Below are 25,551 nucleotides of genomic sequence, written 5' to 3' on the forward strand. Positions count from 1 at the left end.
GGACACCGAGCAGGAAAGCAAATGCTTGACTTTACATCCAAAATAGAACAGACCAGAGGCAACCTCAACAAAAACAGTCATCTGGCACATCTAAGAGACATTGAAAAAAGGAACAATGGCAGACAAAGGGCACACATGTGGATACTGTGAGCCATTAACAGTCTCTAATTAGGAAAGTTTAAAAAAAAAAAAAATCTGTGAAATTAAGTGAAAGGGAATCCCGCCTGCCTGTTACAATCTCCTTTTACTCACTCTGAATGTAAATAAAAGTCCAGCTGATAGCAAATGAGTGTTCACTGGGTTGTACTAAAAACCTTGTGACATGTGCTACCAAATGATTAACCAATCTGCACACTTCAGAAGACAAACAGAAGCTGCAGTTTTACTCATCCTGATGCTGCTTACTTGCACTTTAATGCACTGAAGTTGTAAAAAAAAGTTGACCAGATGCATATCTAATGATTATTTAAAAAAACAGATGATGGTCACAAAATATTTTTAAGAGATTTTTAAGATTTTTTAATCAGAATAATATGCAATATGTTTTTACTCGGTCTTGCACAAATATACATATTTTGCTTGTTTGTTTTCTTTTTCAGTGACATAATGGATCGACTTTGTCAGCTGTCAAACAAGATATGGCTTCAAACTTTGATCACAAAGTGGGAATTTGTTAGGAACATACTCCTAGTACTCGCCATGTTTTAGAAAGTTTTGTAAGTAGGGCCATTTCTTAAGATTGTCTAACAATAAGAGAAACACTGATGTGTAACTAAATAAACGTAAACTGAGCTTCCACAGCCTTGGCATGAAATGCACATCAACTGACTTGTGGTAGGGGCTCAGATGTCTGTTTACTTCAACTCCAGAGGTGGGTACCAATTCCAAGTAATACTATATATATATATATATATATATATATATATATATATATATATATATATATATATATATATATATATAATACATGCACTATTGAAATGATCAATTATTCCAACTACAAACTCATCAGGTTCTGAGTAGTTACTTCCATCTCAGAAAGTCTTCTCTGCTGCCGGCCTCAGCCGACTCCGAAGGGCTGTACTGAACACCACTAACGTTAGCTCTTTAGTTACTCGGCTATATAAACACTCGAAAGAAATGCAGGGTTTTAAGAGGCGTATCAGTGAGAAAGTAAATAATGTTAACGTCGACGGGACTAAACATTTACACTAAGCGACTATGTTACATTAACGATTAAGAAATCCAACAGCCATAACTGATTCCTTCTGTGAAGTTAGCTGATTGACCAGCATTAGTCTTGATCGATGTTAATTCAAAATGTTTAGGTACCAACTTATGAAGTTAGCAAACAACTCAGCTAACGTTAGTTCCTCCTTTTCTCTGATTAGCACATAAGCTAATTAGCTACCAACAGTTAACGTGTACTGAGCGGCCAACTTAAATAGCTCTCTAACTTAGGTTCAACTTTGTCGTTGCAGCAGCAGAGTTAAGATTAGCTCTCCACTCAAACTCACGATGAGAATTTACGATTAAAACATACCTTTGGTTGAAAGTCCGCTGCAATTAGTTCCGTCTGTTCAGAATTGTTGCTGGAGTTTTTCGTTAAGCAGCCACCTACTGAGTCACTAGCTGTCCAGCTACTGTTAGCTAGCCCTTGTAAGCTAAAATACGTTAGCCTGTGAGCGAATAGTGATTTGTTTTGAAGAAGGGGTCAGTCTGCGACAGCACAGGCTGCTGTTAGCTAGCGCAACTTAGCTAACGATAGTCAAATTTGGCTTTGAAGACTACAAAATAAACAATTCCCCCGCGTTAATGACTACTTGGCGCTAATAAAAATCCGTGTTATTTCAAATGCAGAATGTATGATACGTACTCGTTCACAGAGTAATTCAAACGCGGGGCTAAGTTTAGCACGCAAAGCAGGAAAAACTCAGTCATATTTTTCGAATCAAAATGGCGACATGGTTCCGAGTGCGCGCATCAGACTACAACGGGAACGTGCCTCGACTTGAGTGCGCTGAGCTCTGCAAAACATCTGAGAGTACTAAGTGATGCGGCACTGTTATTGCACATCAAACTGCTGTTTTCACGTGAGATAAATATTATTTCAAAAAAACTGCAGGTATAGAGACTTATATGAAGAGTGGCATTTATATTTTATTGCATATTAATTATTCAACATTTACAGGCATTTATGATCAACATTATTCTTTAATGTATTATTTAGCGATTAGAAAAAAGTCGGTGGAAAAATGCACAATAAAAACCTTGCACCAATTTACCACAACTTTTCTGCTTTCTAGTGTAGATAAGTGTATCATGGCTGCATTGCTCTGCGGAGACTCAAGCCACCCTTCATTTATTTATATTTTGCCTTCAGTGCAGTAAAATGCAGTAGACGCATACCTGGATAGAAAAAAACACAATGGAACACAACCCAATTTGCCTCCCCAGACCCTGGACCTCAGCAGTGTGGGAACATCTTGTCAGAGAGTAGTCCTGAAGACTTTTTAAAGAACTTAAGCCTGTCTAAGGGAGTTAAGGTTAAGTTGTAAGTGGTCATATCAAATATCAACTTTCAAGCTTGTTAGCACTGTACAAACTATATTTCCATTTGTGTTTGCACATGTTTCAATAAATCGTTGCCCGTATTTCCTATTTTACTAGCAAAATATTAGGGGTGACTCATAACTTTTGCAAACTTGTGTATATGAAAAACAGTATTATAAAGACAATCTAAGTGTGCAATGGTTTGCATTAAAAACGTAAATGGCACTTTTTTCTATGTTTGTGTATCTGAGACCGTTTCAGCTGTGAAACAAGTGCTTAAGTATAACTAAATATGCATGGTAGACCAACTGTTCAAACTATAGCACCAGATATTTTTATTACAGATAAAATCAATATTTTATTATTTTTTTCTGCTATAACATTTCAACGTGAATAAATAATGCATGTAAATGAGGGCTGCAATAACCTGAACTCCATAAGCAACGCTCAGGAAATCTATTCAAGTATTCAGATTTTGCAGTCACTCACATGACTAACAGAAAGTGACCTGTGGCAGGCAGCAGCAAATATCCCTGAAAAACATAAATAGAGAAATTCAAACTGCGTCAAAATAGAAAAGAAATAGAAATGATTAAAGACCACAACGATAAAACGAGTCACGTCCTTTCTTTGCTTTCAGCTTTATTACATAGTTATTTTGGCCAAAGGTTCATGAATTGTGACTATAATAAGTATTCAGCCGTTTTTTCTTTGTTTTAACATTATTTAAATACGGTTTCCTACTTTTGGCTCTTTTTTCCTTACTGCTTTTTACTACGTCCTTCCTTCTTTCCTCTTTCCTTCCCTTTGACTTCACCCCTTAGCCAGTTTTTCGTATCCCACAATGCATTGCGTTCACTCGTTGGATCATGGACCAAAGCGGTAAGCAAAATGCAAAGTAGGGCCGAGACGTTAGCAAACTGTTTTTTCGTGCTATATTTTTACCTACGTAATTATAGCCGTTTTCATATCAGCTCTTAGAGCCGAGATGACTAAAAACCGTTCTCGCTGAAAGCGGTTTTGCTAAGACATCTCGTATTCTCCCAGAGCAATGTTAAAGCTGAATTGTGTAGGCTAACCAAGAAAGGCAATGCTTAAATACTTCTGCTCACCAAAAGTTAACGTTACGCCCTAAGGTGGTCTAGGAGGTTACATGTAGTTTTGCACCAAAAATTACGCAGTTATTACACTGAACTGAAAATGATATATTCCCACTCCTCCTGTTAGTGGGCTTACCGCTAACTGCGCATGAGTTGGGGCGCGAATGCTACTTGACTATTAGCACATGCTAACTAATTAGCTGTGTAAAGAAATGACATTTTATGACGTGTCTTTATACTATTAACCCAAATTTACGAGACTTTCTTAGCTTTTTTGCTAGTATTCTTAAAGGCGAAGCACTAACATAACATTTGTGTATATTACCCAGCAGATTTACCAAAGTTATAAAACGTTGCTAACTTTAAATGTGTGTGTGGGTGGGATTATATCAGGGAGTCCCTTCATGTTTGCTATAGTGATGGACAGGTTGCAGATGAGGCCAGGCAGGAGTCTCCGTGTTCGCAGGCGACATTATCTGTATTGAGAGTGGGGAGCAGGTGGAAGAGAGGCTGGGGAGAAGCAGAATGAAAATAAATAGAAGACAGAAGACGTGTGTGAACGAGGGGGAGGCAGGTGAAAAGTGAAGATGCAACGAGAAAAGGTAGTGAAGGTAGGTGAGTTTGAATACCTGGGGTCAACCATCCAAACCAATGGACATGAAGAAGGGTGGCGTGCATGGAGATGAGTGCCAGAGGGATAACGGCAAGAGTGAAAGGGAAGATTTACAAGATGGTAGTCAGTTGAATAGACTAAGATTGTCACAGAGTGATTAGAAATGCGTGTACGAGAGGACAGCTCAGATTGAGCAGTTTTGAGACAAAGTTAGAGAGGTTGAGATGGTTTGGAAAGAGGAGGGCTAGTGGGCATATTGGACAAAGAATGTTGAAGATGGAGCTGAGCTGCCAGGCAGAGAGCTGGTGTGACAGAAAAAAAAATGCTGGGGATAGGGTGAGCTTGGAGATAGATGATCCACTGTGGTGACCCCTAAAGGCAAAAACCTAACCTGCCCAAAATTGAACACAACCAAACCACAGCCAGCCAAGGGATCTGCTTCTACAGTGCACACTACTCACTAGTAGCAGATAACCAAGAATCCCTTTTCCACATGCCACTCACTGCTCTCAACCAGCCACCACTTGAGCTGTCCTTTCATCATTCTCTCCATTGGGTCCTGCACTCACTGGCAGTGTCTGGGCCTGATTGCTAAGTGAGCTCAGGTGCAGACCAGGGAAAATGAGGGACACCTGAGTCCTGGGGAGAGGGGGAAGATGGGAGAGCAAGAGGAAAAAGGGCAGCACCACGCATATACAGCCATGCAGCTCTGCAGTATGTAACAATGTAACTTAAAATATTGGTGTGTTGTTCGAGTCCACCATGTGGGGTATCCCTGACTGACTTCACTATGTACCTCCAAAGCACAGTGCTCAACATATAGCAGTCTGTATCAGTTTATTTATTCTATTTTCCTCAACAGACAATGATCTTCAAGGAAGCGATGGCTCTGGGAGTTTGGGCGGCCCGGATGTCCGCAGACGAATCCCCATCAAACTTCTATCCAAGCAGCCAATAAGGAGCAAACCTCAGCAACGGCCCCAGAGACCTGGCGGCAGACCTTGTAAAAGTGAGAGTGGAGAAGATGGTAGGCACACTGTGTAGCACAGCATGCCTAAGGTTTTATTATTACATACACTAAATGGATAAAAGTATTGGTCCATGTCACTTAATCTTTGAATTCAAGATCTTTCAGTTCCATTGTCACAGGTGTATCCTGTAAAATCTAGCAGCTAGCCATGTGGTCTGCCTTTACAAACATTTGTCAAAGAATGGGCCATAAAGAGCTCACTGAATTTAGAGTGGTACTGTAAAAGGATGCCATGGTTGCAACAAGTCAGTTTGTGAAACTACACTATGGAACCACCATATCAATGCTGACTTTCTGGTGGTAGAAGTCATTGTAATATGCAATCAGGTCCACCATATATCTTGGTGGTGGATGACACTTATTACCCCAAGTGATAGCGACAGATCAGTGGGCTGAACGGAGATGAGGTGCAAGTGGTAGTGACAGATATTCAGTTGGACATGTTGTCATCTTTAGCTCTACTTTAATTGTACACAATATGTGACGCATATTGTGGCAGCAGCAACTTTCAAAGAAACTTCTACTGAAGCTGGATTTTAGCTTTTCGTCATCTGTCTCAGCTTAGTTGCCTGTTTCACGAGTAGAAACTCACCTGTAGTGGTGTGTGCATTACAATACATAGATTCAGCATAGTAGTATCAGTTTAATTGAATGAGGACCATTTGAATTATTGATTCTTTTCATCCTGTCTGGATATCTTAATACCTTGGCATCCCTTAGTATTGTGACGGTCTGCTGCTATATGTCATCATGTTCTTTAAGGATTAGCTGTGGCAAAATTAGTGAATTTTGTTTGTGTCCTATAGAACTTACACAAAGCAAGTAGTCCTTTATATTGACTACTATGATTATTATTCTTTATATTGAGGTGATTATTGTTATTCTCTGACTGATAAATTCAGAAACTGTGGTGAAAAAGTAGCTGGACGTACACAAGAGGAATCAGCTGTACTGATCAGGCCAGTGTAGTTACATTTCTTGGGATGTGTGCGTCAGGATGTTTTTGTGATTATGTCACAGCTACAACACTGATTTCCTGCAGAAACATAAATCTCCAGTAAGTTGTTATATAAAGTGCATTAAAATGGCATTACTGGAATGTTACTACTTATTGTTACTCATTTAAGGAGAGAATAGCTGTGCCAACATAAAGTTTACAATGGTGTGGGTGAAGAATTTTATTTATTAATTTATTTATTTTGAACAAAGTAATCATAAAATTGATGACGTCAAGTAAGCTTTTTAGATTTTATTTGTGCTTTTAATTTTAATTTCCATATACATACCATTTTTCATACATACAAAAGATGTTAAACCACTTACATTACCATTAATGCAGAGTCCATAACCATCAGTTACAAGACCCAAGTGGAGGTCTTGCTCTCGTCTTTGGGAACATCAGAGGTGTAGTGTTAATATCAGGGTTTCGGGAGGTTTTTTTTTTTTTTTTAGCACTGATTTAACTCTGCTATACTTGTCTTATGTTTTCTTTTTTTCTTTTTACTACAGATGGCTTTGGCTTTAAGCAAGAGGACAGGTTTGATTGTGGGACTAAAGCTGGTGATGTCTTTGCAAGTCAGAGGAGGTTCCCGCAGCCACTGTTTTGGGACTATAAGGTACGTCTACTGTGTGGACAACAACTACTCAGAAAACAATTTTAATGATAAAATCAGGAACCTGGTAAAGAATTTTTCGACCAGTAAGAGGAGTACTACAGTTAAACAAAAAGTAGATAGTTATTTGGTTTTAATGGTCATTACTTGTCACATCTTATTCTGATCTGTTATTACTTTTCCAACAGTTAAATCTGATTGGAGAAAAGGATGAAGTTCCAATTCACTTCTGTGACAAATGCGGTCTTCCTATTCAGTTATATGGACGGATGGTACGTGTCTTGTTGCTGTTTCTCTCCAGAAGATCTCAGTCATTTTATTGTCTAACTCTTGCCATCTGACTCCTCAGATTCCCTGCAAACATGTTTTTTGTTATGACTGTGCTTTGCTTCATGAGAAGAAAGGAGAGAAGATGTGCCCAGGGTGAGACCATTTAACTTTTAAATGTGATTAGTGCAGGGTAAGGAGGGAAAATAAGGGAGGCAGAATGTAAGAAAAGCCCACTCCTGCAAGAGCCGTCTACAGCAGGGACACCTACTACAGTATAAATCCTACTGGACATGACTGATTTAGTAACATGTTTTTGAGGAATGGGATTCCAGGGAAGTCAGAGAAGACAGTCGTCATCCTTAAGCCTTTTGTCTTGTAACAGTGAAACAGGAAACCCAGTAATTTGTTAAAACCTGCATTTGTGTAGTTTGTCACTCACTTGCTAAGCTAGTAGAAATACTGCCTACTGAGCATCACTTTTTAATCATGGGAAAATTGCCAGTTACTAAGACGAAAAACAAAAGCACTGTCCTCTTCCTGGAGTAATAATCGTCTAAGAGGATTTCACACCTGGTGGCAGACAGGATTACACAGTGAAAGAAAAGCTAATTGATCTTAAATAATTGTCATATTCTTTTTTTTTTTTTTTTTTTTTTTTTACAATTTTAGGGACCCAGCATACGGCTGTGGGTTGTACAGGAGAAACAGCTTGTCCACTTTATGGTCGCAGGGGGCGCTGGAGCCTATCCCAGCTGTGATAGGGCGAAAGGCGGAATATACACTGGACAGGGTTAACACACAAAGATAGACCAGTCATGCTCACATTCACACCAGTTAGCCTAACTGTGGTGGTACAGTGATCAGCACTATGGCCTCATGGGGAAAAAAGATCCTGTCTGGCTGGTTCTAAGCCACCAGCAGGCCGGGGCCTTTCAGTGTGGAGTTTGCCTGTTCTCCTTGTACCTGCATGGGTTCTCTCTGGGTACTGTGACTTTCTCTCACAGTCCAAAAACATGCTTGTTAGGTAAAAAATGAACTTAAACAAAATAATCCCCAAACCAAAGATTTACTGGTTGAAAATTAATCTTCCTGCAGAGAGGCCGTTTCACTCCTAAGCTGATACACACACGTTAGGGCTGCAGTTTGACACAGTCTAAAGAGTCTAGGTTGTAGCAGCAGCCCTCCTGGTGCTGCACCAAATAGTCATTAATAAGTTAGTAGTCTGTTTAGATTTTCTGTTTTAATAGTACAACTGTAGATTAAAATTTGAAATTTGTTAGTTGGAAAATAGTTTATGCTGGTAGTTGTATTTATTGTGCCATTTTATTGAAGTGGCTGTTATATTTCTTCATACAGGCTATATTTGGGAATATTAAAAATGTTAGTATGCACTAATATCTACAAAACTGCACAAGGAATTGAACTGCAAAGTGTTTTTTTTTTTTTTTGTTTCTGCCTCCATTCAGCCACAGGCCACAAAAAAGGGTGTAGCTGAAGGTCACCGCCAGCCTGCTCTACAGTTAGACTCTGCAATCAGCATTTTAAAAAAATTATAGGATGTTGAAGCCAGAAACGTTAGCTAGTTGAACATTTGTGTATTTGAGCTCATTGTTGTATGACAGCTGTAATTTTCAGTAGTTTGACTTTGTCCCTTTGTTTTCAGTCTGACCCTCTATAACTGCACAGACCCAGTTCAGCGCATTGAGCAGTGCCAACGTGGTTCCCTCTACATGTGCAGTGTTGTACCGGGATGCAAGCGCACCTACCTGTCTCAGCGTGACCTCCAGGCCCATGTCAACCACCGCCACATGAGGGCTGCCAAGGCTTCTGCAGGCCGCCCGGAGCCTGTGCACCTGCCCCCTGCTTCTGAAGTCTCTGACCGCTTCCGTGTGCCTCCACCTCACTTACCCAAGAACCATGTTCATCTCCCCAACCCGCTCCAGCACGGGAGTCATGATCCTTACAGTCAGCCGCCACCACCCTCTGCTCACGAAGGCCCGCCTCCAACCTCTGCTCTGGGTCCTGAGACATTCCGCATTGCCACAGTAACAACTCGTAAACACAGTAATCTCATTACTGTGCCCATCCAAGATGACTCATCTTCCTCTCGCGAGCCACACTCTGCTGGCCCAGGCCCTGGTCAGCCACCCCACCACCATCCTGGGGACTATCCTGGCCAGCCTCCTGTAGTATCGCACTCTCACCATATGATGGCACCACCTCAACAGCATTTTGGTCCCCCGCCTCCCCCTCCTCCTCCCATCTCCCACCCAATGCAGCATCCTCCTCAGGCCTCTGGGACACCACACATGGTGTACAACCAGGCTCCTCCTCCCCCAATGTCCACAGCTCCCCCGCCTATTACTCCTCCACCAGGGCACATCATAGGCCAGATACCCCCTTACATGAACCACCCACCCCCGGGACCTCCACCACAACATAGCGGCCCTCCTGTTAACGCCCCACCACCTCATCATTATAATCCGAACTCCATGCAGCAGTTCCCTGAAGACCAAGGCACCCTTAGTCCCCCCTTCACCCAGCCAGGAGGGCTCAGTCCAGGAATGTGGCCCGCCCCAAGAGGGCCCCCACCTCCACGGATGCAGGGGCCCCCTCCACAGAGCCAGATGCCTGGTCCACACCACCCAGATCAGAGCCGGTATCGGCCCTATTATCAGTAAATTACCAACTAATTGAATGGGCAACAGTCTGTGTCATTCTGTCCCATACTACGTGTCTGAGTAATGTCATAGTAAACCTCAGGGTTACAGGATTTAGACATTGATTTTGAGAAGACTGCCCAAAGCAAATGTGTATGTGGTGCACACTTAACTGTGCTAAACCTTCCATTGAACATTCTGTTGACTTCGATGTGAGCAGGAACGTCCCCCTTTTTAAAAGGCTTATGGTAAATATGCCTGTATATATGTCAGCTGATGTCACACATGTACACTGAAAAAATGTTAACTCAATAAATTTTTAACAGCACATTTCTTTCTCTTTTGTTTGACATGATGTGATGTAGATGATCTCAGTTGGTTTAACATATTACTAAGAACAGCATTCAACACTTGTCTGAGGAGGTCTTCAGTATTGCTCATGAAAGTGCTTGGATTTGTCTGGTGATCAGTTTAGATTTGCCAACATTAAAAAGAAATAGAAGCTTGGTTTGCCTGCAGCCTCTTATGAAAGGATGCATATAGCATGTCCAGTATGCTACTCTGAGCAAAGAACTTTTCTTTCTTATGCAGTTAGAAGATCATGGAATAAAAAGCAGGCAAACTATCATAGAACCCCTTTCAGAACTCACTAAAGGGCCCAACACCAAGTTTGGGAACCACTCTTACAATGTCCCTAAAATGAAGAAGGAATTATGCTTGCTGAATTTTAGTTTGATGAACTATAAATCAGTATTTTCATTCATGCTGGTGGAGGTGATGAATTAGCTAAGCAGAATTTGTCTCATTTAGTTCAGGTTACTGATTTATTGCAGTTATAGAAACCATGTGAAAAGAGAAACTACAGCAGAGGCTAAAAGGCATGTGATAATAAACAGTTCATAATAAAACTGAAATAAATTCTATACTTTTCAAAGTAAAATGTGTTTAGACATGAAAAACAGAATGCTGCATTGTTTACAATTCTTGATAAAGATAATATAAAGATGATGACTTTAGACTTAAAGCCTTTCAGAATAAAACGTATCACCCTAAATAAGAGCATTTTGACAACATTGTGAGTAACAGGATTAAAATGATAAACAGGATTTCATGTAAGTTGATTGGATGGATGATTGTATGTTTCTGGGGACAGTCACTCTTCTACAGCTGAGTATCGCGTACCTGCAAAACAAACCAAAATGTAAAAACTTTATTTTAAAGCAGCAAAGCATTTTAACTATCCACACGCTGTAACCTTATTCTCATAAACCCACTCAATCAAAAGGCCTGGCTGAAGCTACACTGGTGGTCAAATTAGAGTTGCTGAAAGGTGAGTTTGATTTATCCTTTAACACATACTGAATGTACAGAGTGATGATTAATTTCTTAGTAGAAATTGTGTTTTAATCACTTTTTTGTAACGCCAGTGAAAATGACTGCTTTGTGAAGTGAATAACAATGATCATCTCATTAATGTTCTGCTGGAAAACTGGATTCTGGCATTTATGGAGCCCAAAGAGACCCCAACCTCCAAATACTCCCCAGATCCTAACAACACTGAGCACCCGTGGCACGTGCTGGAAGAAAACTGGTTCCGCCCTGGTGTCATAGAACTTAGGACATCACGGAGGTCACTTGTCTAAGTTAGGATGTGTCAGAGTTCTTTTTTTGTGTATTACTGCAGCTTAATTTCTATTTTTTGCTCCATACAAAAGCTGACAAGCTAGAGTTAGGTAATTTAGTATTATGTATAAAGCAAAAAGTACAAGACTGTATGGCACTGTTGTAAGAATTCAACTAGTCTGAGTTCTTGGATCAATAGAATTTTCACAGAAAACCTTTTGAAAAAACAAGTGAAACAAATTTGATTGCTGAGGCCTCAGTTCCTTCAGGTTTCCCAGCAGTCAAATCAATTCACTTCAGTTTTATTTATATAGTGTCAAATCACAATAAACAGTTGCCTTAAAGTGCTTTATATTGTAAGGTAAAGACCATCCAGTAATTACAGAGAAAACCCAACAATCAAAACGACCCCTTGTGAACAAGCTCTTGGTGACAGTGGGAAGGAAAAACTCCCTTTTAACAGAAAGAAACCTCTGACAGAACCAGGCTCAGGGAGGGGCAGTCATCTGCTGTGACTGGTTGGGGGTGAGAGACAGGACAAAAGACATGCTGTGGAAGAGAGCCAGAGATTAATTATAACTAATGATTAAATGCAGGGTGGGGCATAATTACACCAGCAGCCTAGGCTATAAGCTTGATCAAAAAGCAAAGTTTTCAGCCTAATCTTAAAAATAGAGAGAGTGTCTGTCTCCCGAATCCAAACTGGTTCCACAGAAGAGGGGCCTGAAAGCTGAAGGCTCTGCCTCCCATTCTACTCTTAAGTATCCTCGGAACCACAAGTAAGCCAGCAGTCTGAATCAGTCAGTGGCCTAAATAGCCGGACCTTCCCTAAGTAGAATGAATCTCTGATGTCAAATTGTCTGCTGAGACAAAGTAGGTTATCCTTACCGCACAGCCTCTGCTTGTGTCATATTTGTGCTTTTCAAGTACATTCAGCATGGCATCATGAAGGGTTGGGTAGAAGATGGAGGTCTGAATCTCATCATCAAAAAACATACAGCTGTGCAGTTTCTCCAGGACGTAAGCTGTGGGCACGTGAACAGAGACAGGATGTGTATGTATTTGGACTTGTGCAGTTAAGACGTGCTTTTTCAAATAAAATGCTAACCAAACTCACCATCGCACGAAACAATGTAAACATCCACATCAATACGGATAAACTCTTTGAGTGCCTGCGGAGACAAACAGGAATAGGTAATAGGTTTTTGATTAAATGGATGTTATATCAGCTACAATCTTATATCTTCAGCTTTTGGTTACTTAGTGACTCCTGCCAGTGGTGGAACATACAGTCAGATCTTTCACCTGAATAAAATGATAAATATCGCAGTGCAGAAAGAGGTAAAAGTACTTCATGTAGAACTCAAGTAAAAATACCTCAGAACTCTACTTGAAGGTAGTTAATGTCAAATCCTGTGTTTACAGACTATGAGTTCATGTCCAAACATTTTTTTTGTGATATTAAGAGATTACTAAGTTGAATTGGGGCTGGACCATACTTTTGAGTAAGACCAATTTGCACCACATGGTGGTGTCACAAGTCTGCCTGCATCTCACCCTCTACCTAATAAACTCCTCTGCCACACCAACCCTTTGCACGTCTTCCTTCACTACATACATACAGTGCTTTACAAATTTATTAGACCACCTGTCATAAAAACAAGAAAACACAAATCTTTTAGAAATCTGTCAAAAACTTGTTTAAAACAAAAGAAGAAGGAAGAACAAAAGAATATTTGTTAGGGAAATAACAAACTGAAACAACTAAATAGTCACTCAGACTTGACCAAAAAAAGTATTCTGGATGGCGTCAAATGACCTTGTTAACAGTTTGCATCTGTGCTGGGATCGGTTTTTGAAAGACCCTTTTGTTCCTGAGTTTCAAAGCTTTGCACACAGACTTGCTTTGGATCAAAGACGATTTGACTTGATTTGACTTGAAGAGTAAACTGAGAAGCAGCAGTGCAGCTGCCATGAGCACTAAAGGGAACTGAAAGATTTAATTTTTTACCGTTTTGAGCCCCTTCAGCGCAGAGATGTCCAGGAAGGAGACAGCAGAGAAGTCCAGGATCAGGCTGTGAAGGTCCACTCTGGGAACACTGATGTTGCCAGGAAGCTCAGCATTCCAATTCAGCTGGAAAGGGAGGTCACTGACATTGCTCGACAGGTCCATCTCCTTTTCATCCACCTGAGACTTCTCGAGTGTTTGGCATGATGAGTCCCCATAGCCTTTCTGTGGAACACAAGTAGAGGAATAAGGATTTCTGATGCAGTGTTGACTTTACGTTTTTTTTGTTTGTTTGTTATTTTTAATAATCTAACAACAACAGCAAAATACATAAACACAAACAGCAACCTGTTTCTCCAGGAGAACTAATTATTACATTAGAACTAATTAGTCTCATGGAAGCTGAAAAGAGTTTAAATTTTTTCTTTGTCTTTCAGTATATCTGTTATTCTTTCTAGTTGAGGGTGTGACATCATTTGTCTTATCCTGTGGGAACAGTCTGTGAGACCCCCCCCCAAAAAAAAAAAATATTAGCTTACTAGCATTTAAAATCGAATTAAAATAAACAAGTTCTGTATCCAGAAGATCAAATTCCTCAGCTGCATAATAAAGTTGGGAGGAAATACAGTATTTCCTATGTAGTATGTGAATCTTTTCAAGCCCCAGAGAAGCAGCTGCTCTTCTGTTGCTAAGACTGCCCCATACTGGACTATGATGTGACAAAGAGTCTGGTTCTTTTAAATGTCCTCCCATCCTGCCAAATGTAAAATCATCTGTGTGCTTGATAACTGGATTTGCCTATTTTCACTGAGTGGTTTCTATTCACATTGAGGTTCTTACCTCTGTAATGCCATTATCCCTCATCACAAGCAGTTTCTTGATTTTCCCGAGGGCCTTGTTTCTCTTCCTCAAAACCCTCAGAGGGTTAAATCCAACCTGTATGAAAGTATGAGCAGCATGTTTATATTCATTTATTCCCAGTTAAAAAACAAACCGTAGCAGAAGGGAGGACATGTGTCACACATACAGCTTCCACAAGCTTGTCCCTAAAGAATTCGATGTTGGCGAAGAAGAGAGGCGACGGTATCCGGAAGATCTTTACTCCTTGTGGTTCAAATATCTGAGAGGGAAAGCATGCTGAACTGAAACCATGAAACAGCATTTATTGTGACCATTAGTGTGATCTAATATAACATACTTACATTCAGGTAATCTTTGCGATCTCTGTAGAGGTCTGTTCCAGGGATGTTAGCCAAAATGGAACAGCGAGGGCTACAGAGAGTAAAAGCAAACTCAGTTCTACACGTCAGAAGGTCAGAAAAAGGTCATATAAAGGTCAGCAAGATGACACAAAAATACCAAGGCAAATTTTGTTAAACTCAGTAGGAAGAAGTGGAGTATAATGCGAGTTTTGAAAACCACAAATAATCAAAAATTAAAGATCACTCATATGAAGTTATTTATTTTACAAACCCAATTCCAGAAATGTTGGGACACTGTGTAAAATGTTCATAAAAACAGAAAGCGGTGATTTATATAGACATCGAAAACATACAGATTTAAACATATCAAATGTTTAAACTGGGAAAATGTACCATGTTTTTTTAAAAGGTCATTTTGAATTTGATGGAAGTAACATATCTCAAAAAGGTTGGGACAGAGACATGTTTACTGCTGTGTAGCACCTCCTCTTCTTTTAACAACAGGTCCTTTAAATATTGTGGCTGCTTCATGTCTTTAAATATTTAAAGCAGCTCTTCTAACAAGAGACCAGAGGTCTTTAAATTATTGACCTGTGGAGCCCAAACAAAACATACCCTTTTATTGTATCAATTTAGATTATTACAGTCAGTGGTGAGTTTCCACATTTTAAGCAGCTTTATTGTGATAGTAAAAAAACAGAGCAACAGTGTTTGAGGTAAATGCAAGCTGCTCAAATGGGCAAATGGAGATTCACCGAGCCTGCCCTCTTCTCCAGTCTTCAAATGTACTGTTTTGTTGAGCCTGTTTCCACACCAGCCACTCACTGATGGAATTGTCTGTTGTGCCATTAAGAGTTAACTCTAGAGACTCTAATTATAGCATTTGCACGAGTCGATAGTGAAAGAAATCAGGAAATTCCCTTGTGCAGTATGTTACCATGTTCAGAAAGTGATATCAGATGTTATTAACTGTGTAGTTACAATTGAGTCCTGAAGACAATGGTGAGCAGTTCCACACCTAAGCCCACCGCCAGACCAATATCCAGCCCCAGCAGGGTGGCACCCAGGCATGTTGCCACCCATACCACCTGCAGACAAACATCTGAGGTCAAACACTGAAAAGGAGGCACTGACAAATAAACAAACATATAAATAGAAATGTTAGAGTCCATAAATACATTTAAATTGTGATGATAACGTCAAAGACCTTGTTCATACCTGGTAGCATTCTTTTAGTCTCCCACACTGGCCCTCACTGAAGGGATGCCTACTCAACTGACATCCTCTGCGTCAGAGGAAGTACACACTCATTCTGGCATTTAAAGTGTGAGAGAATTGTCCATCACATCTTTAGTTGTGATTCTGGGTTTTGAGCCTGAATTCTGAGTTTTTGGGACTTTAAATTCTTGCTTATTATTAGGTCCTGTGTTAGGTTCCTAGGTTGTTTGCTGTATTTGATTTTCATATTTCTACCTGTTTTCTGACATTAGTATTCTGACTGGGGTTTATTTTGTATCCTTCAGTGTTAAATTTAAGTGGATTAGATTCTTGTTTTGCGTCCTCGTGTTTCTTGTTTTATTTTGTTAGGCATTTGTCTCCTGTGCCCAGAGTCCAAGATTTTGGATCTTGGACTCTGGATTTTGCTTTTATTTATGCACTTTTGCATTCCACCAAATAAATGGTTGGCTTTTAGTTTGTGTGTCTGTGAGTCCTGTATTTGCGGCCTCTTCTGCTCAGATTAGTTATGGACCCAGCAGAGATTCTGCAGCAGACTTTGTTTTGGAGGAACAGCTGAGGCTTTTTGAGAGTGAGTGAAATTTATTTGAACAAATGTTCAAAGACATTTGGTAAAGAAGGATTCAGAGGGCAGTCAAAGAAAAACCTATGATGCTAGACTTTTTGCCCAAGTGACTAAAGGGCACCCTTGATCCTGCCTTCCTAACCTTGGACTCTGTTCCTCAGCCTTCTAACTCAACTGCCTACTCCACAGTGTGAGTCCAGAGATGCCTGAACTGCTGCTTTCAGATCCACTGCCCCAGCCTGTGTGCCCAGAGAGTCCTGTGCTGCTGTTCTCCTGTTCGATCATCTGCTGGGCTTTACTTTGGCTGGTGGTACAGTCGTTTTGACTGTTGGGATTTCTCTGTAATTATTGTATGGTCTTTATAATATAAAGCACCTTGAGACAATGTTTGTGATTTGGCTCTATATAAATAAAACTGAGTTGAATTGAATCTTCAAGAAATTATTTTAGTTTGTATAATTTTGTTTTCTTCTTTTTAAAAATTCCTGGCAAACTAGGAATGGGAACCACGTGGAATGATGACCATGTTTGCTGCTTAGCAGAGATATGTTTTCAGTACTGTTTGTCTATCATTAGCATTATGCAAACTTCTTTTTAGCTGCTCCCTTATTCAAAAATGGTTGCAACACATGTTTGATTTGGCAGAGTTTTACCTCCGATACCCTTCCTGAAACAACCCCAAAGGGATCTGCGTCTCCTCCTGGGAGAGAACGAGTCATCTTTTGCTTGTTAGTTGAATGTGTTAACCACGATACGAGATAATTCCATTAAAATGCTGCAGGTCTGGTTCAGTGACTTAAATTAACAGAGATGAAGCCTACCAGACAGCAATTGGTTACACTTTCCTAACTTTGAATCTTACCAGTATTGATGAAATCCATATTAAAATATTATATTTGCCCACTGTATAGTTGTTAGGAATGGTGTAAACTATCCAGAGAAGCCAAAATTGTGTTTTGCACCCATCTGTAAACATGCTGTTAAACAGGACATCTGGAAGGTCTGGGCTTGATTTCCTCCCACAGTCCAAAGACGTGCAGTTACTGGGGTTAGATTAACTGGTCACTCTAAATTGCCCATAGGTGTGAATGTGAGTGTGAATGGTTGTGTGCCTCTCTGTGTTGGCCCTGCAACAGGCTGGTGACCTGCACAGGGTGTACCCTGCCTCTCGCCCCATGTCATCTGGGATAGGTTCCAGCCCCCCCGCGACCATGAACAGGATAAGCAGAAGAGAATGGATGGTTGGATGAATGGATGGATGGATGAATGGATGGATGGATGGATGGATGGCCTGTTTAACAGTGGAATCTACGGGGACAAACTCACTTTTGGAGCCAGCCTCAAGTGGCCACTCAGGGAACTGCAGTTTTTGGTACTACTGAATTAGTTGTATTGGCTAAGCTACCTTGCAGGACTTCATGAAATGTTGTGTAGAGGTTGGACATGGTCATTAAATTTTCTGCAGAGATGGTTCACTTTTGAGCTTGTGAAAAAGAACAATGGCTTTGGCGGAGCTGCCAAACTGTGATCTCATTTTACCCAAAACAATACTGATGCCAGATATGAACAAGGCCCACGACAGTTACCGGACACCTACACATTCTGTTTTGTCCCTCCTCCACAGGTATGGAATTTCTTTAAACTGCATCAGCATTCCCTTCAGGTTGACGATTACCAAGGCACCCAAGACAGACTGCAGTCAAAAAGCGGATGTATATGAAACAATCAACCTTCCAACATACTGTACAGTTATAACTGCCATAATCAATTACACAATAGAGGAGAAAGCAGTTAATTCTCTCCTTACATCTGACAAAATAAAAATACTGGGATAATAAAAGGTGACCCTCACCCTGGGGAGTGGCTCCAATAGGAAACCAAGTGCTACAGTTACAATCATTGCCATCATGGCTGAGATTAGGCCTGCAATCTGCATTTGTAAAAGAAAAAATAAAAAGTTAATGTTTCATTTTAAAGCTACCAGTGGAAGAAAAAGTGGGAATAAAGCAGATTATAAAATGATTTTACAATGAATCTTATGGGAAAAACAAACCCCAGTGGCCCAGTTAAAGTTCATGACCCAGTAAATGGATGCTACTGCATAAAAGGTAGCTCTGTTAACCTGTGTTTTTCCTCCTGAGCTCTCCTGCACAGCAGTCCTGGAGAGTGATGTGCTGGCTGCAAACGACCTGAAGCTTGAGCCGAAAATGTTGCTAATACCAAATGCAATGAGCTCCTGAGATGGAATAATGATAAGTTAAATGACTGTTATAATAGTGAAAACCTTTGTTCTGACATCACAGATTCTCTTTGACCTTCTTTTTTAATGTAACCCATGAAAGCTCAAAAGCTCGATACAGTTATATTGTGATACAGTTTAAAGTTATAGTGCCATAACCAAAATCATGAGAAGTTTTACTTTAGTAACCGATTAACTCCTTTTCCTCTGCCAAAGTAAGACAAAGATATACTCACCTGATTTCCATCAATGGTGTAATCATGTTTAATAGAGTATACTTTGGCCACAGAGAAGGCTACAGCAAACCCAACTATGGCTACAGGGAAGGCCTCCACAGTGCTTTCTTGGAGGACTTGCACGCTGGGTGCAATGGGAGGCTCATACCTGAAAGATGATTGTGTTCGTCATTGTTCATCATTTAAATGACATGACGGAAGAACAAACCAAAGACTTATGCAGAGAACTTACCCACTAACCATTTTGCCAACAACATCAACATCATATTTCTGCTCAAAGTTGAAGCCGTAGGACACCCCACAAGCAATGACAGTCTGTGTGAAAGAAAGAGAGCCGTAATAATCTGGTATATTGGATACCTAATCTCAGCATGTCTTGTCCATATTAAAAAATGTGTAGTCCATTCCTCCATACTTTTCTGACTCTGCTACACTGTCTGTGGCACTCAGCCTTAAGGTTACAGGTTCATACTGAAGGCATAGCTCCCTTAAAACTCTAAATAAATGTACAGTATGGTTTACAACAAGCAATATAAAAAAAAACATTAAAAACTGTCATTTTAAAGGCTTATTTAACCAACAACAGACACATGGACCATTGGCAGCTGTTGGTGTTTAGCCATAATTGTATGAAAATTAACTTACCAAGACCTGAAACAACCCTTTATTTTTAAAACCAACTTTGTTGTGATGTTCCATGTTAATCCAGCTCTTTTTAGGACTTTTTTAAAGGACTTTTTAGGCAAATGTCCATTTTGCTTCCTGAAACTTCACTACATTACCACACACTTAACCTCGAAGGGCTGAGTCATCATAGGTGGAAACCCTAACTCTATTCGTATCCTGTATTTTGGATAAGGCTAAAACAAACTTTGAATAACAATTGAATAAAAACAAAAATAATGTAATCTAGGGTTATAATTAGGGTCATGATTGTCACTGATGATAGCTTAGTGCTCAAATGGTTCACTTTGGCAAAATAAGCCAATTTTGTTAAAATGATCATTTATGTGGAGAAATGTTATTAATGTACATTAAAGTTTATTTGTAGTTAAAAAGATAGAGCAGGAGGAGTATCTCACCATGATAACCTCTATTGGAACAGGAACAGGCAACTTGGCTTTGTATCGGTCATTCAGCTCCTTCACAACAAACACCACCAGCATGATTATAATGGACATCACCAGGTCACAGATGTTAGTGGAGGTGATCTGGACAAAGACCTTCTCCAGGGTCTGCACAGATGGAGCAAACAAATGTGTGAGGGGTTGATAAGTTGTAACTCAGGGCTGTACCAGTTAAATAATTTTTTAGTATTTCAGATCAATAATTTATCTGGCTTGCGTATCCTCCAACACCTCATATCCTGCTTTGAACCACTCAACTGCTCTTCAATCCAACATCAAGACTCTTCCACTGGCAAATTAGACTAAGGGTGTGATGGAATAGTCATATAAATACAAGAACCAACGGTGAAGTATTTCATTACAAAGTATAGTTAAAATACAGTACTGTGAAGTATTTGTCCCCTTACTGATTTCTTTTTCGCATATCTCACACTTCATGTTTCACATCAACAAATAAACTTTAGTATTAGATTCAACTCATTGTCGTTGTGTTGTTGCACAAGGCACACAACGAAATGTTCGTTCCAGATCACTCATCCAGAGACGAGCATCTACAGTCATGCAGCCAGAGACCGGCGCTACTGCTGGGCAATGTGCCCAAGGACACAACACAGTGCAGGAACAGAGGCTTGAACCTACAACCTTCCGGCTACAAGGCAAGCAAGACAAAGAAAACCCAAGAAAATACAAAATTCAAAATTTAAATCATTTATATTTCTTAAGGGAAAAAAGCTATCCAAACTCACCTGGCCCTAAGTGAAAAAGTAGGTATTAAATCATAAATTAACTGTGATTAGCTATATTTTTTTAGAAAGCTGAGTTAACTTTCTCTAGTCACACCCAGGCCTGATTATTGCCACACCTTTCGAATCAAGAAATCCTTTAAATAAAAGCTGTCAGACAAAACACCCACCCACCACAAATTTTGGTGGGTGGGTGTTTTTTTTTTTTTTTTGGATATTCTTTTATTGTTTATTATTCTGTGTACCTGCCAAGGGTCTGCAGATGCAAATTAGCTTTAAGCTAACTCTGGTACAATGTATCAAATGGTAACATTTATGTTAATATTGCACATGGTCCCTTTTTAAATAAATTAAATTTAAAATAAAGTGAAGGAGGCTAAAAGATCTCAAAAAGCCACACAGCATGCTGCACTCTAAAGAAACAGCTGAGAAACAGTCATTGATGTCTATGAGTCTGGAAAGGGTTACAAAGCCAGTTCGAAGTTGCTTTAGTTTTATTTTTCAGTCAGTGTCTCTCCCTCTTGTGTCAAGTCTCCTGTGTTTAGGTCTTTGCTTTAAGTTTTTTTTTTTTGTTTGGTTCTCTGTAATTTATATCAGCTGTCTCCACTCCCCTAATCATCCCTTTGTGTATACATTGTCCCAGTCTTCCCTTGTCCTTTGTTGGATCATCTGTTTATGTTCCCGTTCCCTCGACCCAGTGTTTTCCACCCCCAGAGAGTGCCTTGGTGTTTTGTTTCCTTAGTTTAAGTTCTCAGCGGGTTTTCCCGTGTCATGCGTTAACAGCCTTTTAGTCCCATTTCTGACTTTCTGTTTCACTTTGATTCACCAGTGACCAGCCCAATAAAGAGAAGCTTTCAGTTTACCTAGCCTGCCTCCACGTGTCCTGTATTTGGGTCCTCATTCTTTCCAAGCTCCATATGGTCAGCTGCTGACCATGGCATTGTATCCTGTTACATCTGGCATAAAACTAACACAGCATTTCATTAAAAGAACACCATACCGACAGTCAAACGTGGAGGTGGTAGTGTGATGGTTCTGGGGCTGCTTTGCTGCTTCAGGACCTGACTTGCTGTAACTGATGGAACCGTGTATTCTGCTCCACCAGAAAATCCTGAATAACAATGTCTGGTCATCGTTTTGTGCCCTGAAGCTCAAGAACATGCTCAAGTTATGCAGCAGGACAATGATGCAAAACACCACCTAGGCCACCTCTGAATGGCTAAGCCCCCCAAAATGAAGGTTTTGGAGAGGCCTAGTCAAAGTCTGGACTTAAATCCAATTCAGATGCTTTGGCATGTTTGGCCTGTTTTAAGGTCTTCTTTGCAGAATTGGTGTAATTCAGCTGAATTACACCAATTCTGCAAAGAAGAGTGGGACAAAATCCCTCCACAGCAATGTGGAAGACTCATTGCCAGTTATTACAAATGCTTGACTGCAGTTCCTACTGGCACAGCCAGTTAGGTTTAGGAGACAGTTAGTTTTATGCATAGGACCATGTAGGCTTGGAAAGCTTTTAAAGATAGTTAAAGAACACACACACACACACACGCACGCACGCACGCACACGCAGTGGTTCCTCAAATATTTACTAGACTTACATATATGATAGAGAGTGGACCACTGATGCCTGGAACAGCCAACCCAAAGACAAACTTGAGTTGAGACACCAAGATATGAATGGCAGCTGCTGTGGTGAAGCCAGACACCAGAGTATCTGACAGGTATATAACAATAAAGCCCACCTGTAGAACACCCATGGCAAGCTGCAGAGAAGAGAAAAGCAAAAAGTTCGCTATGAAAACGTTTCCATAAACATAATTACATATTTATCCACAGAGACAAATTTTAATCTACCTGGAAAATCCCCATGAGGAATGTCACAGAGGAGGCCACCAGGACTCTCTTTTGGTCATCGCTAAGACCCTCAAAGTCTGTGATATTTGCTGCTGGTCCGTCCTTTGGGACCAGGCGTATCACCACAGCTCCAACCATCAGACTCAGGACAGGGAAGGCGCCTGCAGAGAGGATGGGTGTGGATGGATGAAAAGAAACTTTTCAGCTATGTCATATTCAATCTTTTCTCTGCTTGTGAAAATGATAAGAGCCACATCTTTTCCAAAAAGACATCTATAAGCGATGTATACATGTATGTATTATGACAGAAAATCTGTTTTATTATTTCTGGATAGAAAAGATAATACGGATAACCTTTGAGGAAGTTTGAAAGCATTTTGAATTTTTGGACTGTTAGGTCTGCTAAGTGTTGTGGTAGAGAAATAAGGAAATAGTTCTACTTAAGTGACTTGGGTTTTCCATGACATACCAACAGAGATGTGTCTTGAAGTACCGAGGAAGAAGTATGTTAGCATGGGGAAGAAAGCTGTGTAGAGGCCGTAGCTTGGAGGAAGCTCTGCCAACAGAGCAAAGGCAAGTCCTGAATAAGGCCACAGGAAAAAAAACACAGAATTAACATTTCAGAAGAGATTATGACAAACACCATATGCTAGTACGCCGAGGGGTAAGTTAGGCAGAACTTGCTAATGTAACTTTAGGCTTACCGTGTTCTTTTTTTAAAGGTCAGCCTATTAGCACACTAGCATTTGCTAAGAGGCAATAAGCAAAAAAAAAAGACAATAGCTGAGGAGGATGTGAATCAATTTAAGAAAGGCTTTTTGTTTTTCCAGAACTTTATCCACTGGAAGTTGAAAAAGAGAAAAATTAGACAAAAGCTACATGTGTTCAAGAAATTTTCAAAGTGCCATTCTGATACACTGAGACTTTTTTCAGATAAGCTGTGTATCATACAGCAGAACCACACTGTCACGTGAACTGAACTTTCTTAAAGGACGGCATTTTTTTATTAGACCCCTTTGCCTTGCCAAAAGTCTTTAGAGCTTGTAGGAATTCAAGGCCACGTCTATGATGTTGACACATTTTTCAACCCGCTTGTTGTGAAGGGTGTTTTTACAACAAAGAGGATCACACACACTCATTTTGTAAGATCAATAAAGTTTTATCTTATCTTGAGTTAAATTTCAACAGTACAATTAGAGATTTTAGTTGATGTGGAAAGAAACCGTTCAGGAGTTATTCCCATCCCAGGAACAATGGTTGGGAATTGACTCCACTTGTGAAGGCCAGTGGGCCTGTGTGAACCTATCAATTTCCCCACCACTTCTGATTAATAAAACTGCCTATTATGTTAAGTAAAGGAGACACAATTAACAAAATTCATACCTTTCATACCTGATGCAATACCTCAATGCATCTATATAGTGGAGAATCATAGGTTCTCCCATGTTAACAGTTTATTTCAATCCTGCATCCTCACAAAACTTAACACTCTGTTATGCTCCCCCACCCCCCTCTCCCCGCAACATAGGATAGAGAATGGATGGATGGACTGATGTTGTAATTCTGTTTTATTTTTCTTTGTTGAACTTGATATTTTACTTAATCTAATTATTTACTTGTGTAATCATGCTATTATTTAATAAGCAGCAAAAACCTGAAAATTAGTTACCTTAATAATATAAATATAATATCATAGAACAAAGCTGTTCTGAGCTAGATTTTCTATTTGGGTCTGTGATATTGCATTTATTTGATTGAGCTATGTTGTTTTGCCTGTTGTAACACAGTAAGTGACTCCTGATGCATGTACATATATGCATATGCAGTGTGTCTGCACTTCACAATGTTTTCCACATTACATATAAAGTGATATGGTGCATCAAAAGTAAGATCTGGATAAGTTAGTAGTCAGTGTCAGCATGCTTGTTATGGAACAGTAACCTTTCCCTTCACTTAGTTGACTGGTGGTGTTTTAGCTGCTTTGAACAAGAAATGATCATCCAGAATCTGACCTTGCATGATGGCCACCAGTCCAGTGCTGACCCCAGACACCACATCCCCCAGCAGCCACTCGCGAATTCTGTAGATCCTCATCCAGCCAATGATGGGCAGAAAAGAGAGCACTGCATTCTTGGCACGCTTTGAATCGCAACTGTTTTCAATGCACAAAAGATGCATTTTGGAAGTGCAAGTGATTACATCAATTTAAAGAACATGATCTGATTTCGGGAGACGAGGGCTTACTTACGTTAGATAGTTCATCACATGGTTCAAAATGCTTTTGTGCGTCCTGTGGATTTTCTCATGATGTTCAGCAAAGCTGTCCTCAGAGTACACAGGTCTGGACACCACATACTGTTTTCTGAAAGTTGCCATCTTCAGGTGTTTAAAACGAGCCCAACTTCAGTGTAGTGTAAAATATTGACAAGACGGATTCCTAAAAGAACCTTTGGCTGATGTATATTATCTGAAATCTGATATCAGTATAACCACTGTGTCTGTTTTATCTTTGTTGAGATCAATCATTAACACACAAATTGATGATTCACTGTGTCATCTCCTTTTCTTATCCTTCTTTTTCTTTGTTCACCTGCAGAGTTGGATTATGGGCGAGGTTTTCTCACATGGCTTTCTTTGCTATTGGTGAACAGTTTTTAAATGCAAGATGTCTTAAAAAGGGCAAAGTCTCTTTTACGCAGTGCTGCAGTTTGTTTCTGCTAAGTCTGCTCAGTCTGTGACACAGTGATTTAAACTTTAGCTGCATACACTATGAAATCATAGTTAAAAGGACACAAAGCATTTGTTAGGCCGTATTGTGTGTGTATTTATTTTTTTTTCAAGGATTCTTTATTGTCATTCACATTTGCATACAGTGGAAC

At 40.0% G+C, this 25,551-nt stretch overlaps 3 protein-coding genes across 7 annotated transcripts in view; 1 reads left to right on the forward strand and 2 right to left on the reverse strand.

The window, feature by feature from the left end:
- Positions 1 to 1,981, reverse strand: part of ppp6r2a (protein phosphatase 6, regulatory subunit 2a) — a 32,855-nt gene extending 30,874 nt beyond the window's left edge. Inside the window, exon 1 of the mRNA XM_030719762.1 lies at positions 1,544 to 1,981. The gene's annotated coding sequence lies outside the window, so the exon portion shown is untranslated. The remainder of the gene's footprint in view (positions 1 to 1,543) is intronic.
- cbll1 (Cbl proto-oncogene-like 1, E3 ubiquitin protein ligase) lies at positions 832 to 10,167 on the forward strand. Of its 5 annotated transcripts, XM_030719765.1 has the most exons (7): positions 3,383 to 3,435; positions 4,047 to 4,268; positions 5,129 to 5,293; positions 6,806 to 6,912; positions 7,098 to 7,181; positions 7,259 to 7,332; positions 8,843 to 10,167. In XM_030719765.1, the coding sequence occupies exons 2-7, from the start codon at positions 4,241 to 4,243 to the stop codon at positions 9,858 to 9,860; spliced, it is 1,476 nt and encodes a 491-aa protein (XP_030575625.1). In that variant the 5' UTR covers positions 3,383 to 3,435; positions 4,047 to 4,240; the 3' UTR covers positions 9,861 to 10,167. The 5 variants fall into 5 exon arrangements, with proteins under 5 accessions (XP_030575626.1, XP_030575625.1, XP_030575627.1 ...); XM_030719766.1 differs by lacking the exons at positions 3,383 to 3,435; positions 4,047 to 4,268 and adding an exon at positions 832 to 871; XM_030719767.1 differs by lacking the exon at positions 4,047 to 4,268 and having other exon boundaries at positions 3,393 to 3,435.
- A 751-nt stretch (positions 10,168 to 10,918) lies between these two features.
- LOC115773634 (chloride anion exchanger-like) lies at positions 10,919 to 25,048 on the reverse strand. Its single transcript, XM_030720478.1, has 19 exons — positions 24,921 to 25,048; positions 24,685 to 24,824; positions 23,142 to 23,252; positions 22,673 to 22,833; positions 22,417 to 22,581; positions 20,031 to 20,183; positions 19,181 to 19,263; positions 18,949 to 19,096; positions 18,596 to 18,709; positions 18,326 to 18,403; positions 18,071 to 18,166; positions 15,654 to 15,760; positions 14,673 to 14,742; positions 14,498 to 14,590; positions 14,311 to 14,406; positions 13,474 to 13,695; positions 12,580 to 12,634; positions 12,351 to 12,487; positions 10,919 to 11,021 (listed from the first exon to the last, which is right to left on the reverse strand). The coding sequence occupies exons 1-19, from the start codon at positions 25,046 to 25,048 to the stop codon at positions 11,001 to 11,003; spliced, it is 2,178 nt and encodes a 725-aa protein (XP_030576338.1). The 3' UTR covers positions 10,919 to 11,000.
- Between the last annotated feature and the right edge of the window lie 503 nt (positions 25,049 to 25,551).

This window comes from Archocentrus centrarchus, chromosome 23, assembly GCF_007364275.1.
Source record: "Archocentrus centrarchus isolate MPI-CPG fArcCen1 chromosome 23, fArcCen1, whole genome shotgun sequence".
Classification (NCBI taxonomy): Eukaryota; Metazoa; Chordata; class Actinopteri; order Cichliformes; family Cichlidae; genus Archocentrus; species Archocentrus centrarchus.